The sequence below is a fragment of the Geotrypetes seraphini genome, chromosome 7 (assembly GCF_902459505.1).
Source record: "Geotrypetes seraphini chromosome 7, aGeoSer1.1, whole genome shotgun sequence".
NCBI classification, from domain to species: Eukaryota; Metazoa; Chordata; class Amphibia; order Gymnophiona; family Dermophiidae; genus Geotrypetes; species Geotrypetes seraphini.
The window spans coordinates 87,417,490-87,434,270 of record NC_047090.1 but is presented as its reverse complement, the minus strand read 5'-3'; the positions used below and the strand labels follow the sequence as shown (position 1 = coordinate 87,434,270).

Below are 16,781 nucleotides of genomic sequence, written 5' to 3'. Positions count from 1 at the left end.
TGTGTGGCAACAGCCCCAAAGCCCTTTAAATCTCTATGAGCTTCGGGGCCATTAGCGCAGCGCAGCCGCTAGTGCAGCTTTGTAAAAGAGGCCATTAGTAAAAGAGGGGGTTTATAAGTTAATTACCTGAACAGAAAACAAAAGAAAGGGTTCCAGCAAAGAGATTCCACAAGGAAAACAGCAACTGCAAACACAAAAGAAACTGTGGCATTGATGATCCTGTCAGAAGTAATTGCTGCTTTTTATGGGGACGGGCGGGGATAGAGGGGATTCTGGCGGGGACGGGTGGGATTTCTGTCCCCGGGCAACTCTCTACTCCAAAGTATAGACCGATCAAAAAGTCTTCCTCCTTCTACGAGTTTCCACACCTTACGGCTTACACAGTGCCTTGCAGGAATCAACTTTTCAAACTGGGTGAGCAAATGAATGATGCTACCTGTTCCGAGGCAGGCAGCTCAAGCACCCGTGGCACCCACAGAGCTGACACCTCTATGGCTCTTAATTTTATAGGTCAACCCGGCTCCATTAAATTGGCATCAAAGAGCTGTACATGCTCCGACGACTCCAGCAGTCGTCAAGGCTCTGTTGCCCCGGAAGCGGAAGAGATGCTGGTACAGGGAAAGGTCGCCGGCGAATGGTGACGTTTCTAATGAGAACGAGTTGAAGCGAGAGTGGAGTTGATAGTTATTGACAGACGGAGGCTACAAGGCTGGCGGTAGAGCGGAGTTTCCCGTAGTCTCCCGGTCTCTCTGTGCCGGATACGGTTGTGGTTGGGACGGCTCCGAGCTCCCCTCCGGAGACGGGGCTGGAGCAGCGGTTCGCGTGTCTCGGGAGTAATCCGGCGGGTATTTTCTTGGTAAGAGCCTGTGACATTTCTGTTCCTTTTTGACAATGAGGAGGGATTCTTTGCCGACGTTCTGTTGGACGTTCCCGGCTGGGTCTCTGCTGGAAAATGCTTTTGAATCCGTACTCGCTGGTGACTGGATATCCCCCGTCTGGACTCATATTTGTGTATGAATAGGACTGGAAAAATGTACGCCAAGAAGTTACAATTATTTTAAGATGCTCTTTACGTTCCAGCATTTATTCTTCAGGGATAACCAGCATTAAAATGTGCTCTCTCTCTCTCCATCCAGGCCTTTTCTCTCACTACCCCCATGTAGTCATTCATCTCCTTTTCTTTCCCTTGTTCCTAGTGTTTCAGACTTCATCTACCGTAAATCCTTTCGCTAGTTTTCCTGCTCATGCTGTGCGTCAAAACATACGGACACGATATACAATCTTTGTATTTTTTTTTTTTCTTATTGTTGACGTTTTAAGATGTATTGGCGAATTACTTAAGGAGAAATTGTATTTTGTGAGTTCTGTCATTTTTAAGATACTTCCCTGTGTCGCTATTGGCTGTAGCTCGAGATCGGTGTTTTCAGCAGCTGGTCTTTGCGAAATCGCTACCTGCTGATATTTTGTTCTAATTGGTTTGTCTTTTTTTTTTTTTTTTTTTGGGGGGGGGGGGGGTTTAGGAAACTGAAAAATTTTATTTTCGTGGGTATTAGCTACCTAATATTGATCTGTGGTGGGCTGTTTTTTAATGTTTGAATTTCGTTGTGATTTATATTTTATCCATTCTGATCTCTGTTATGTTGGAGGAACAGAATATAAAGTAACTAATATCTAATTACTCATATACATTACATTACATTAGGGATTTCTATTTCGCCATTACCTTGCGGTTCAAGGCGGGTTACAAATGGTTTGTTCAGATATTAGAAGTGTTTAGGGAGTAGTTTGTAAGAACATAAGAAGTTGAAGAAGTTGCCTCCACTGGGTCAGACCAGAGGTCCATCGCGCCCAGTGGTCCGCTCCCGCGGCGGCCCATCAGGTCTATGATCTGTGAAGTGGTTCCTGACCATTTCTATAACCTACCTCTGCTTCATAAGAACATAAGAAGTTGCCTCTTGTACATTTCTTTGAGTTGTTAAGAATTACATCTGCGTTGTCATGATATTAGAAGTTCATATGTTGTAGTTGCAGGTGATGCCGGTGTTAGTTCGGTTTTATGAGTTTTATGAAAAGAAGGGTTTTTATTTCTTTTTTTTGAAGGTTTTGGTCAATAGGTTGTGGTCAATAGGTTGTAGAGTTGTGGGTCGAGTTATGCAGCTTGAGTGGGGGCAACTCCTGTATAAATGATCAACATTTAGGAACCAAAGTGCACACAAAATGGGTGCTAAACACTATTCTGTAACAGCATCTGGACGCTCAGATGTTGTTTTAGAATAGTGCATAAGTTGGCATTTATGTGTCAACATTTAGGTGTGAGCAATTACACCTTGTCTATGGTAGGTGTAAATACACAGACTTAAATATTCTATTTAAGCATGTAACTTAAAGTATTCTATAAACTTCATGTATACATATGGAATCTTCCCATTCCAGCCCACATGTATGCCCTCTTGCAATTGTGGACTCTAAAAATAGGTGCTAATTTATACAGTAGAATACCACCTTAATGTGCATATTTAAGCTAATGAACATCAATTAAGGATTAAGTATGTTAGCTGCATGTGTAACTGCTCTGTTCTGTAATTTGCATGCACAATTTCATGCAATGATCCCTAAAGACTGTATGTAGCATCAGTGGGGTAGTGAGGGGTGGTGGTACCTTTCCCTCGCTGTCTTCTCTGCCCCCCTGCTCCTTCTCAACCTCCTCCTTTGCTGTGTGCACCCCCCATTTTCTTCCCCCTTACCTTTTAATTTTCCAGGTGCGAGCAACAGCACAAACTTGTTGTCCACATTGTATTGGCTATCCCTCTGATGTCACTTCCTAGGTGCGGGTCCCGGAAGTGATGTCAGAAAGAGGCAACATCAATATGGGCAGCAAATTAATAATGCTGCTCTTGCAAGGAAAACTAAAGTGGCATAAGGGTAGGGGCACACGTGCATGGCAGGGGGGACCAGGAAGGAACCGGGGGTGGGGTGGAGAGGAGGTTAGGTGCCTGTGCCTCTTACAAAGACTACACCCAGAGTGGATTGCGCCCCTGCACCCTCCTTACTAAGCCACTATGTAGCACCATGCATTGTGTGCGCAAATCAATGCACATCAATTTGCGTACACAACTTAATTGTTTAATAAGACCAATAGTGCCAATTAGCATCAAATTAGAATTTGCATGCACAACTTGGTAGGCGCATTCTATAAAGTGGTGTGGACAAGGGAGGAACATGGGCAGATCATGGGCATTCCTAAAAGTTGACGCAATGTTATAGAATATGCCCAATCCATGCACAACATAAGCGCAGGTATTTAGAACTGTTTTTTCTTGGCCTAAATGCCTGTACCTAAATATTATGCCACGTATGACTTCTAAATGTGATTCTGTATATGGTGCATGCTTTTATAGAATTGTGCTAAGTGCCATTATGACTTCTTCCTTTTTTTTTTAAAGATGCTATACAATCAAATCAAGCCCAGTGTTCTCACATATTGATTGGGATGAGGGCTTTGACTTATTTTGCTGCTGTTGGGTAAATACAAAGAGTAAAATAGAAACCATAGGTCCCAATAAGTTTAAACAATTTTATTGAACAAGCAAAGGAGGATAAATTTAAGCAAACAAATACCTTGAGTTAAATATTTTACAATATAATTTCTTGTCAAATCTCCCTCCCCCCATCCTCATACTTTGAATCTCTTTATTAATGACCCTACAATCCAGTGAACCAATCATGTCAAACTCAAAAGCTGGTGCGGGCCAAATGAACAAGGTTTAAGTTTATGTGGGCCGCAAAAAAACAAAAACATTATTTTTCATAGAAGCTTAAGGTTTATTTCAAAAAGAATAAGAGCAATGATAAAAGTAATGTTTTCTTCCTGACACTTGTGTAACCTTCTATGGCCAAAATCGTTTAAATGTCCAGAAGAATGCTTACTAATGTTGTTTTGTATGCACAAGTATCATTTATATAAATGTGCTCCAACCTGGACTATGACACTTCCTGACACTTGGCATCTCTTCTCTGCTACTATTTTTCCTATTTCGGGGGAAATCTTGTCCGCAGTGATTACTTTTAAAACTGACCCAAGGTGAATGTCGGTAATTCTGGATCTGATAGGAGACTTATTTCCTTTCATAAGTGTAAATAACTGCTCCTAACGATAAGTACTTCCAAACATGAAAATAATTTCATATGCAGATTTTTGAGTATTTTCAAACCTGGCTGGTAAATATTTGTAAAATTGAAGTAAGCCAACTTCACTGTATTTTGTCTTCAAATCTGAATCGCACTGGATCTCAATTACTTCCTTTTGCGTATATTAGGTAATGATTCTATATTTATTGAGAAAATCGAAGAAAACAAAAAAACTTGTCTTCTAAAGATTTAAAATCTACAAATCTCGTTTCAAACTCAGCTCTAAGGCTTAAATTTTTTTCTGCATATTTTTGATTCAATGCAATTTTACCTAAACTTGATTTGTTTATGTTGCATGCCGGAAAGTGCGTTAAATTTTTATTTCTCAACTGTTATTCCCAAAGAACTAGCTTACATTGGAATGCTTTAACTTGATAACTTCTGTTCGTAATGATCTGATCTTTTCCTTGCTGTTTTAAATTTAAATCGTTTAAGTGTTTTGCTATATCAACCATGAAGGATAAATCTTGTAACCATACTGAATCAGAAAACAACCTTTTGTTCTGATTTTTGGTTATTAAAAACTGAAATATTTATTTTTTAAAGTCCCAGAATTGTTTAAGGACCTTGGAGCAGGATAGCCAATGTACCTCAGTAAAATAGGACAAACTGAAATATTCACTTTCTAATTCACTTTAGTTTGATAATATTACTTTAATTTTCCGCTAAGTATACCTTGGATCCTTATTGTGGTCTTGAATTTAAGAAAAGCTATAATGATTTTCTTTTTATTGATGTTTGTGATAATAAAGTGAATATATTATGGCCTTATTGGCTTACCTTTATTTTTCTGTACAAGTGATACTTGATTTGTAATTTGAAACTGGTAAATAAAAAAAAAGAAAAAAAAGAAAGAAAGCAGACAATTGTCACTCATTTAAGCCGCGATCTTATGAAACTCATAATTTTTTTTTACAAATGTCAACACATTTTCCATTTTTATTACCTTTGTGCTTAATACTTCTTGATGTATGATGCAATGCATATGATGAATCTTGGATCCGTCATAAGTTTCACTTTGGTTTTTTTGCTGTTGTTTTTTCCGGCCATTGAAGGAGCTCCATCTGTATCTATAGAAGTTAGTTTTGACAGAGGTAAATTGTATTTTTACACAAGTTCATAATCACAATTAAATATACCTTGTCCTGTTGTAGTTCCACGCATCGGAACTAGTTCCAATAATTCTTCAAAAATGTTGAAATTCGTGTCACAAGCACAAAGAAACACAGCTAATTGAGCTACACCGCTGATGTCTGTACTCTTGTCACAGGTGAACATTCAGGGGGGGGGGTTTCACGGGGTGTCAGCAGGAGGGACTGGGCATCCCTCATGCTGCTGATCATTGGGGGGGGGGGGGGGGTTCATGGGATGTAGGCAGCAACCACGATCAGCTCAGCGGCTCGATCCAGAACTTATACTTGTTTTGACTTGGTCTAAGTCAAAATGTATAAGTTCCGTCCAGGCAATCTGTCATACTTTTTGATTATGGCTGCCGGCTGACTAAGTATAGATCGGCCCACATCCCGCACATCTCCCACCTTACCCACTCCTCCAAAAATGTCTCTTTTCACTCTGGGCCCACAGAGGCAGGGAAAAGGCCTAAGCTGGTTTTAGATATGTCTAAAACCCTATTCCATTATCAGTATTTGGACGACTTGTCTTTTTGATCGTTCAAGTGCCTATTTAGGCAGATTTTTAGACCCCCCCCCTTTTTTTTAATGTACCCTCATGCTAAATACGAAGAGCTGAAATAAATGAGTAATCGTTAACACAAAAAATAAAACAGTTCAATAAAAATCAATATCTTTTCTTAAATATTAACTTACCAGACACAGAATAATTGCACAAATTAATAAGTGTAATGTAAATAAACCTATACTAATATTTTTATTGTATTCTGAAGGCGAAATATTTCCTGTTAGGCGCATCAAGCAAGTCAATACAAGACTAATGGCTAGTATTAGTGGGGGGGGGGGGGGGAAATGGTGCATTATGACTAGAGGCGCAAACTTGTCTCGGGTACCAAAGGCATCCACATCGTAGTACTTAATAAGAATAAGCAACTCGTATGTTGTATCGTTGTTTTTGACTGGTTTAGATAGATGACTGCTCGGCACCAATGGATTGCAGGAGAAATTTTGAGACCCTAGTTATGTACGACTTATTGGATTATATTGGCTGCAAAGATGTTTGTTGTGAGCCACGAGTTTGACATGCTTGCAGTAAACCAACAATTATACACCTTTCTTATCTCCTCTCTCTCACTAGTACCCTGAAACTCACCTTCTGTGCAAACAGCATACAGTTTCTTATGGATGGGTTAAGCAACTGTTTATAGATGGAAGATACCTGGCAGGCCTGCATTAACACTTGAGAGCTCAGTGCTAGGCCCCCTGGGGGTGCTGCTTGCCTCTGTGGAGTCAGGTGCTTGAGTGCAGACTGATTTGACCCCACAACTGGCCAGAAGGCTTGGCGGAGGTCAGCTGCGTGCCTCCCCCTACAAGAATTGTGTGGGAGCTTGAGGGGTCAAGGGTTTCAGGTTTTTGGAACCTGAATAAAAGGCAGCCCGAAGAGACAAGCTACTGGAGCTACCCTTGCTTGCCTGAGGCAGAAATCCCTGCTCCATTTCCAGCTGCAGTGAGACACTGAGGCAGGTACAGCACATGGCAGATCTGTGAGTACAGCTCATTACTAACTATGGGAAAATCGAGGTGGGTCTCAACTTAATAATAATAATTTATTTTTATATACCGCCAAACCAGGAGTGGTTCTAGGCAGTTCACAACAAGTAAAAACTGAACATGCAGCGAAAAATACAATTCAAAAATGAAAATACATCAGATAGTAAAAACAAAAAAAATACATAAAATTTTAAGACAGAATGCATTAGGATACAAATTTATTAAATAATTGTGTCTTCAATAATTTTCTAAAATAGAAATAGGAAGAAGCTCCTAGCATAATTTTTCCAAACCAAACATTCAATTTAGCAGCCTGAAAAGAGAGGGTTCTCTCAAGAAGCCTCTTATAGCGACATAATTTAACAGAAGAGTATGTAAACAAATGAACTCCACGTGTAAACTTATTTGAATGGTTCAAAGAAAATTGGGAAACGAGGTAGCCTGGCAACATTCCTAAGATTGATTTATAACAAATACAAGCAAATTTAAACAAAACTCTGGCCTCAATTGGCAACCAGTGAAGTTTCTGATAATATGGAGTAATATGCGCCCATTTTTTTTCAGACTAAAAATCAGTCGAACTGCAGTGTTTTGAATCAATCTCAATTTTTAAAGATTTGCTTATAGGCACCAAGATAGATGATATTGCAATAGTCAAGAATACTTAAAACAGACGACTGCACTAACAAACGGAATGAAATTTCATCAAAATATTTCTTAAATGGTGCGAAGTTTCCAAAGCACCAAGAAACATTTCTTTAATAATAGATCAGTATGCTGTTCCAAAGTAAGGTATCTATCCGAAGTCACTCCCAATATTTATATAGACTGTTCTATAGTATAGTCAAGACCATTCAGATGTATTATTGTTTCTTTGATCTTATCATTAGGAGCTGCAAGAAAAAATTTCTGAGGGTGTCCCAAGGGTCCCCCATCTCAAATCCTATTTTCAGAGATTTTTAACTTTTGGTTATGCTCCAATGGGCCATATTTTGGGCAATAAAACGCTGCCGCTATCTTAGATTTCACGATTTTATTTCAAAAGCCTCCTTCTGCTTCAGATTGCCATGATTTTGGTAAAAATCAATTTATTATGGACACACAGGGGGTTTAGACCCCCATATCATGCCAAATTTGCACTGGATGGTCAGATAAAGTATCCTTGTGCCGCCGGAGCCATGGGCTTAGCCCCCTCTAGTCACTTCATCAAGAGGTACAGAAAGCTGAGATCTGGGTCATAGAGACTCTTAAAATGCGACATGGTGTTGCTAGCGAAACATTTTTGTGCAGATGCCCCTGACCCTGAGAGGAGATGTGTGGTAGACCGACAGAGGTCCTCGGAGATCCCAAGTTAGGTCTTTGATCCTGGATTTCGTGACTTTGATGCATTCAGCTTACCAGAAGCATAAAGAGTTGTCTGTGTGTCAGCCAGTTAACTCTTAGGAGTTTACCTCCATAAAGCGAGGTCTCGCTGCAATCGGTAGAGCCAAAGGAACTGGAAGCCCAGTTGGAAAAGGACTGGGACGATTTGGGGTTGGATGCAATTCCACTGTTCTCCCTCTATTCATCCTCTTTGGAGAATTCTGATTCTCAGTTTGGTGCAGGCAACCAGGGGTTCAGTGACAGTCCTAGATCAGGGATAGGATCTGACACTGCACATGCTATTTAAGCTGACAGATTTAATTGAGGTTTACAGTTTCTCTGTGGGAGTTGAATTTAGAGTCCCCGCAGGTTTCTACTATCCAGCTCTTGCTGTTAAACAGTACCAAGGCACAGTCCACATGCTTCTCTTCAAACCCAGAGATAACCAGGATGATAATGGAGCATTGGGAGGTGCCTGAGGGTCGTTTGATGGGGAGCAGGACAATGATGAAATTGTATCCCACAGCTTCTGATTTGTAGCAATTATTTACACCACCTAAGGTGAATTCTCTGGCTCAAGTTGCTAAAAGAACTTCTTTGCCTAGTGAAGGTAGCATATTCCTGAAGGATTCTTAGGATTACAAGGTTGATTTTGTCCTCAAACGGCAGTTTGAGGCATTAGGCCTTAAAGCTGCGGCCGTGGTTTCCTTTGTGATGTGGGCCTGCCATTAGTTGCTACGCCAGAATCCAGCCGCAGAGGGGGTGGGGTGCTCTCCTGTGGTACTGGCCAGAGTGATTATGTGGCGGCTGCTATTTATGACACGAGTAAAGTGTCGGTGTATTCACTCTCCACCTGCAATATGCTCTGGATCAGGCAGTGGGCAGGAGATTCAGTGTCCAAAGGCCACCTCGAGTAAGCTCCCTTTTAAAGGGCAAATGCTTTTTGTGAAAGGACTGGATGACTTAATGACCAGTGTGTTTGATCGTCATCCAAAGTCCTTGGTGGATAGTAAGCCATAAGGTACCTGGAGTTCCAGCCATGTTTCCTTTCGTGGCTACAGCTGGTCAGTATTGCTTTGTTTCCTGCAATGATAGCCATTTGGCTGGTGCAGCAGGTAGGTTTACTTTTGTACCTGTTCTGCAGTCAGGGGATCTGGGCTTTAGGGTGGTCTTTCCCTATTCTCAGCTGGCAATGGGTTTTTTCTCTTTGCTTTTCCTTCTCCCTGGGATCCCTGGGCTGAGTCCTTGTGGTCTGGTACAAATCCCCTTTGGTCTTAGTGTTTCCTGCCTGAAGTTTTAGGATTGATAGTTTATTTAAAATTTTTTTTAAAAGTCAGAATAAAACAAGAAGAGAAGGTGATGTAGGAACCTCTCCTCTGGGGTTGAGGAGGCCTCCAGGGCAGCTGGGGCTTAAGGCTGAAGAAATTTTCATGCATCCTGGGTAGCAGTAGCATACAGGGAGAAAGGCTGGCTGTTGATGGGCGAGGGAGAAAAAGCTTAAAAAATATATTAGGTGTTTTTATTGCTCAACTACCTGTTGGAGTGCTGTGTCATCTCAGTCATTATATTTCCCCATCATTACACACCTGATAATGACAGGAATAGAACTTGATGAACCCGCTAATCCCTTAGGATGGCTAAGGCAGAAGAATATGCAAGAAATGTCCAGGCTGTGGAGAGAGAAAACAAAGCTTGTTGTGCCTAAGATGCGAGGTTGCCTAAGATGACCCTTCAAGGGCTGATGAAATTCTGCCAACTCAGTTCAGGTGAGAGGAGCTACTGCAATATTAGGGGCTCTGCCTATGAGTCTATTTGTACCTACAGAGGCTTCACCCCAGGCAGGGCCTTCTCCCAGAGTAGGATTCCTCAGATTTTTCTTGCTGGATTTTATGAGCTTACCAAGCTTACTGCTTCTAAGTGCTACAGGGGGCTGGTACAGTGAAAACACTTCTAGTAAAGAGAATAGGCCCTGCCTCCTTGAAGGAGCCATATTTGGTAGAGAACAAAGGGTCTCCTTTCAGCACTGAACAGTTTGAAGAAGAAGAGACTTCCATATTGATTCCTTTTCTAGAAGGAGTTACTATGAGCTGGTCAAGGGTCTTAGGATCTGAGATAACCAGGTATCAGAGGCTGCTATAGTAGGCGGGGGTGTATATAGGCTGTCTAAAGCCTTCCCAGTGTTCCAGGAGGTCCCCGGACAGGTTGTATCCTTTGTCAAAGGCTGAGCAGGATAACCTCTTGAGATTCAAATGTGGATGCACCAATATTGGCAGTGGTATGTTAGTGTTGGAGCTGTTACCGCCGCGGGTGGCACTAAAAACCACGCTACAGTTTTGAAAAAGGTGGGATTAATGAGACATTAACATTTTGAGTGATTAGAAATGTTAACTTACATTGACAGTGGATACTATGAGTAGGCAGACTGGATTGGCTATTTGACCTTTATCTGCCATCATATTTCTGTGTTTAATGTTTCTATTGGCAAGCCTGTGCCAGGAATTACTAGTTAAACGGATTTCATGGTTCAAGTTTAGGAGTACCAGAATGCTGTTTTATTGTAGTAACTGCATTTTAGAAGGGAAAAACTTTCTCAGGAAAGTTCAGGCCCTTCAGGGTGCCAAAACAGCAGTGCTTCTCAAATCAAATTTATTTATTTATTTTTTTACTGTTTCCTACCTTTTAAAATGTCTCAATATTCAGAAACCCAGTTTGCCTCACTATTCTGTTTTGTAGCATTGACTGATCATACCACTCCGGGTTCTACTGTGTTGCCAAGCTATAGCATAAACCCCCCTCTCCTGATACTTTATTTTGCCACAATAGGCACAAACCTAAATTAAGATCTTTTGACCCCTCCCTCTTCATATTTAGCCATGACAAGTTTGTGAACTACTTCATTAGGGTCATGTTAGAGAAATTTGTGGTACTGAAATTCAACCTTGATAAGCTCTTACTGTGAGCAACACGTAGTGTTGCTTTTCCTAGACCATTTTGTTTATCATGTCCTATACAATCTACCCATCCATGCCAGGAGAGTGTGGTGCAGTGGTTAAAGTTACAGCCTCAGCACCCTGAGGTTGTGGGTTCAAACCCACACTATTCTTGTGACCCTGGGCAAGTCACCTAATCCCACCATTGCCCCAGGTACATTAGATAGATTAAGAGCCCGCTGGGATAGACGAGGAAAAATGCTTGAGCACCTGAATAAATTCATGCAAATAGTTCTGATCTCCCCTGGGAGAACAGTATAGAAAATTGAATAAATAAAAAAATCTACTTTCCCTTCTTTTCCCCTAGAAATCCTAGGGGATTTCTGAGCCTATTCCCTTTCACCTTTGTCTTATGCTCCCTCATTTCAGAGCTTCCTTTCAGTTGAAAAAGACCTGCTTCCTGTGCATTTATGCCAAGGAGGTATTGAAATATGATAGAGATCTCCCCTCGCCCGCTCTTTCTTCCAAAGTTTGCTCCATAAGCTTCCCCCCCCTAATTAGAGGAGGAGTTGAATATGTATAGTTTTCTAATCAAACACTTTCAATCATTTGAGGACATATATAACTTCAGACCAAGTTATTTCTGAGGGGAGGCATGGCTAAGACTACAGGAGTAGACTTCCTAAAAATACTCATTTTTCAGGTTTATTGCGTTTCTACACAATTTGCTGTAGCTTTTTGTGAAAGATCTAGTTGTATAATATAGAGTCATTGGGAAAATGATACAATCCTTGTTCATTGGCACAACAAAGCACTAGCACAAAATTTCTGGAGAGTTCCAGTGTGAAGCAAGATCAAAGTGGTGGTGGGGGGTGAACAGAGATGATCCAGGAAGTAGACATTTAGGGCAATATTTTATAAACGGCGCTGTAAGTTAGGCAGCGGAAGGCACCCTACTGCTGTCTAACTTAATTGGTTTAATTGGCTTTAATCAGCACGGTAATTGACAACTGTTTTAAAACCAATTATAATTTTGTTTAAAAAGTAGTAGGCATTTGCAGGCACTTCCAAAAAGGGTGCCACAGTTGCATCTACAGAGGTCAAAGTAGGTGTGGTTTTGGCTGGAAATGACCTTGGGCATCAAATCAAACATAGGCGCTGGGAATGTAGGCCTTCAAAACCTAGGCCTGCATTACTGGTGCCTATATTTAATTGTAGCTGTGATTCTGCAGTTCTGCAAACTGTGCCATAGCGTGATTTGACACATGATCAGCAGTATTTTTGTAGGTAGCAACCAATGTAGATGCTGTTTTCAGAATCTATCCCTTAGCATTTAATATAACTTATCATTTCTATAATGCTGCCAGACTGGTTTCAAGCAGTTATTATGACATAAACGGAAGATAGCAAAAAAAAAAGGCAAGGGGGATGTCTTAAACAACCTGTATGTAATATTTAGTGTTAAAATGTTAACAATAAAGATTACATACAGGTTGTTTAAGACATCTCCCTTGCCTTTTTTTGTTTGTTGCTCTTTAACGAGGCAGGTATTCTCTGTTTGCTCTATATATGGAAGATATTGGAAAGTAAAGTAAGCCCCACAATTAAGACCAGAAATTAGTATTCTTTGGTTGATAACCGACACAGAAATTTTGAACATGTCTTTCTCTCTGCTTTCTTGTACAGTGGTCAGGCAGTCTCTGAAAAGTGTTTTTCAGTTGCTGGCTTTGAATAACTACTTTTGTTTACTAGTGATCCTTGAATTATGTTAAGGTGTAAAAGCAGAAGACGGGTCAAAAACACATTGCTTGTTTTTCATATCGGTGTTACATAACATTGTTTTCTTTCTATAGGCTACGTTGGTGAGTAATCTAAAGTAGTCAATATGGTTTTGGCAGACCTTGGACGGAAAATCACTTCTGCACTGCGTTCGTTGAGCAATGCAACAATCATCAATGAAGAGGTATGTAAGACTTCCTTAGAAATACTAGAGGTGCAACTGCAACATTTGTAGGATGGTTAAGAATGAAAGATAATTTCAAATGCTCGCTCAGGCCTCCAGCCACAAGGCACTGATTCTCCAATTAAAATCTTCATGGCAGGATCAATAATTGAATTTTACGTGAGATTATAGTAAATTGATGAACCCAGAAGTGAGTTGACAGAAGCTAAACACGTGGTGTACAGTATCTAGTTGTCCAACGTGTTTTACAGAGATATCATTGACATTGAAAGGATGGGAATTGTATTTATGCATTCCAGGGCTTGAATACAGCAAACCTACATTTATATACAGTAGGTGATACTGTTATGTCCCTTATATCAGTGTGCTTCATCCCAGTCTTGTCGGTATAAGTACCTAATTAATTGGATCTTCTGGACAGCTACAAGGAAGGCATGAGAGAGGTTTACATACACTGGGACACCAGCATGTGCAGATAAATCTCCTGCATAGTACTGTAATTCAGGATATCCTGAAAACTAGCTTGGTTAAGAGGTCTGCAGGCCAGGGCAGAAAAGCATTGCTGTAAGCCAGTGTATCGCAAATTGTGTGACACGGCAGATTTTTAGGTATGCTGCGAGATGCTGGCAAGGATGAGAGGCGCTGGCTACTGCTTACAGGACTCCTGTGCCTCTTGCGGTGAGAGGCACATCCTGTACTTAATCAGCCTGCACCTCTCCTCCTCGCTAGCGCTTCTGCTCCTTCTTCTCATCTCTCCTTATGCAGCCCCCCCCCCCGCCCCCCCACCGGTGGTAATAGGAGGCTCAGGGCCATGGCTGGAGGACATTTGTGCATGTGTGAATGTCGATGTGGTGATGTCACACATGCACATGATGTCATCACATTGACATCAGTGCATTTTTGGATGCCCTCCAGCCATGGTTCCGAGAATAGTGTGCCGCAGCTTAAAAAGTTTGCGACATGCTGCCTTAAGCAATAGAGCTGTTTTGGTTAGCATCAAGAAAGAAACATTTTTACTTCACCAAAATAAATTAACCCTATAGGAAGAGAATTTGGTTTGATTTTAAAAATCTTTGGGTGCTAAGTTTCTACAAATGCTGTACTTGTGCAAGAGAGTGAAATGTTGCCTTTTATGTTTTGTGTGAGCTTTAATAAAGAAAGAGAACATCCATAAGGATGATTTAGTTCTACTGTAATTTTGACCTTTTCAGTATGATACCACATTAAAGGGGACAAATGGGGGGGGGGGGAGTGTTTATTAGAATTAGTACAAGCAGTAAATAAAAAAAGAGTATGAAATCAAAACAAAAAAAAATACAATATACTTTGAGGGAGTGTGTGGTGCAGTGGTTAGAGCTAAAGCCCTAGCACCTTGAGGTTGGGGGTTCTAATCCCTCGCTGCTCCTTGTGACCCTGGGCAAGTCACTTAATCCCCTTGTTGCCCCAGGTACACTAGATAGAGTTTGAGCCTGCTGGGACAGATAGGGAAATATGATAAAGTACCTGAATGTAAACCACTTAGGATACAAGTGGTATATAAATAAAACTAAGACCACAAAGGGGATTATTTTTCAGTCATTCTGATAGATGCAATAGAAAAAGTGCCTGGATTCTGTTTTTCTGCTGAACATATATCTGATAGTGCCACGTGGTTTGTTTTTTTACTGATGATACTGTCATTTTTTAAAAATAATCTTTTGTGCAGTGGGTTTGATTCAAATCCCTCGCTGCTCCTTGTGACTCTGGGTAAATCACTTAACCCTCCATTGCCCCAGGTACAAAAATAAGCTTGATTGTAACCACAGGACAGCGGTATATCAAGTCCCAATCCCTTTCCATGATGCTGATGGCATTAAAATACATTTTCTGGAAATAGTGTAGTTTTTGATGATGTTTAATCAGACATACCTAATGGGCTTGGATACTCCAATACATAGAAATCAGCAGAGCTAAAGAACAGCTAATGCTGGAGAGTCTAGCTAAATGTTGGCATAATGGAAAGCATGTATGTTGTGTTGGTACCTGTCTTTCCTACAAGAAAGCAGGTACTGACCAGAAATATGGTAGCTGACTCAACTTTGCATTTGTATGCAAGTGCTTGGTTGTCAATTAGACTTGCAGCTATAGCTTATGTAGAATGAAAATCAGAATGTGTGTACACTTCTCCCTCAATATTCATGGGGGTTAGGGGCAGAGCCAGCTCATGAATATTGAAAATTCACAAATAACTTTTGGGCCGGCTCTGACTCTCCTCCGCCTTCCCCCAGCATACCAGCCCTTTTTTTTTTTTTTTTTTTTTTTAAATGAAACGTTGCATCCCAGTCCTCCCCGGAGCTTACCTGATGGTCTAGTGGGCTTTCGGGGCAGGAGCGATCTTCCTACGCTCCTGCCCCGTGCAGATCACTCATACAAAATGGCTGCTGTGAGTTCCCATAGTCTCTCGAGACTATGACGGGAACTTCCCACAGCCATTTTGTATGAGTGATCTGCATGGGGAAGGAGTGTAGGAAGATTGCTCCTGCCCTGAAAGCCCGCTAGACCACCAGGTAAGCACCGGGATGCAGCGTTTCGTTAAAAAAACAAACAAACCCAAAAAACTCGTGAATAACCGAATCCGTGGATACTGAAACCGCGGATTCGGAGGGAGAAGTGTAGAGCCTGATAGACTGAATACTTATTCTGAGGTTCATGTTTTCATCCAGAGTCCTTGATTGTGAATGCTAAATATATGATTAGCGGAAGAGAAAGCAATAATGTGGTACTCGGGTGCTGTTCCATGAGATCCTTATTAGGAGAACAGTGTATATAATGATCATGATTTAGTCTGATTTTTGTAAAATAAGACTCCTTGTCTGTATTGATCTTGATTTCTTTTTAAGTATAGGGTTAAAGGAATTGGCTAGAAACTGGTGTTTTGGCTTATTGGTGATGAGAGCAAGCATAAAATCCCCTTCTTTGTATGCAGGTCCTAAGTGCTATGCTGAAAGAAGTATGCACAGCTCTACTGGAAGCTGATGTTAATATTAAGCTGGTGAAACAGCTGAGAGAAAATGTCAAGTAAGTTAAAATGGATAAGATATCTGAAGCAGGCTATATGCTATCAAGTTTTGTTGTGTTGAACCATACAGTTTACTGTGAGAAATAATGGATTCCCACTGGAACCCTTAGAAGAGACACTTGGTGGGTGAAGCAGAAAGCAACTTTATTTTACTCTCTTGCAAGAAAGGGTGTCATACATACAAAGCAGGCACACAGAGCTGACTGCAATGTTACATTATTTAGTTTATCCTTTCATTCTGGTCCCTCCTGTCTACGTACCCATTGGTCAGGGTACAGATAGCTCACATTTCCAGACATCCTATCAACTATGACTTAATGTACTTCCTCCCCTCCCCTCTGTTTACATTTCCCATTACTCTTATTATTATCCTCTTCTAAATGACCCCAACCTTATTTACTCACACCCATATATGGTTATTCACATGCTCATCCTTCCTGCTACATTCTTTTTTTATTTTTTTAACATATTTTATTGAAATGCTATAAATGAGTGCATACAGGTATCAACAATGACCAAATACATTAACAGAAAGGTACAGTAAATTCTACAAGGTGCTCCATTTTATATTTTCTTCCCCTCTCCCCCAAACCCCCCCC

The 16,781-nt window shown here is 40.8% G+C and overlaps 1 protein-coding gene across 1 annotated transcript in view; it reads left to right on the top strand.

The window, feature by feature from the left end:
- The first annotated feature begins 553 nt into the window (after nucleotides 1-553).
- SRP54 (signal recognition particle 54) overlaps nucleotides 554-16,781 on the top strand; it is a 91,183-nt gene continuing 74,955 nt past the window's right edge. The window contains exons 1-3 of the mRNA XM_033952257.1: nucleotides 554-856; nucleotides 13,015-13,124; nucleotides 16,090-16,181. Coding sequence (XP_033808148.1) covers nucleotides 13,047-13,124; nucleotides 16,090-16,181 — 170 coding nt within the window. The 5' untranslated portion in view covers nucleotides 554-856; nucleotides 13,015-13,046. The remainder of the gene's footprint in view (nucleotides 857-13,014; nucleotides 13,125-16,089; nucleotides 16,182-16,781) is intronic.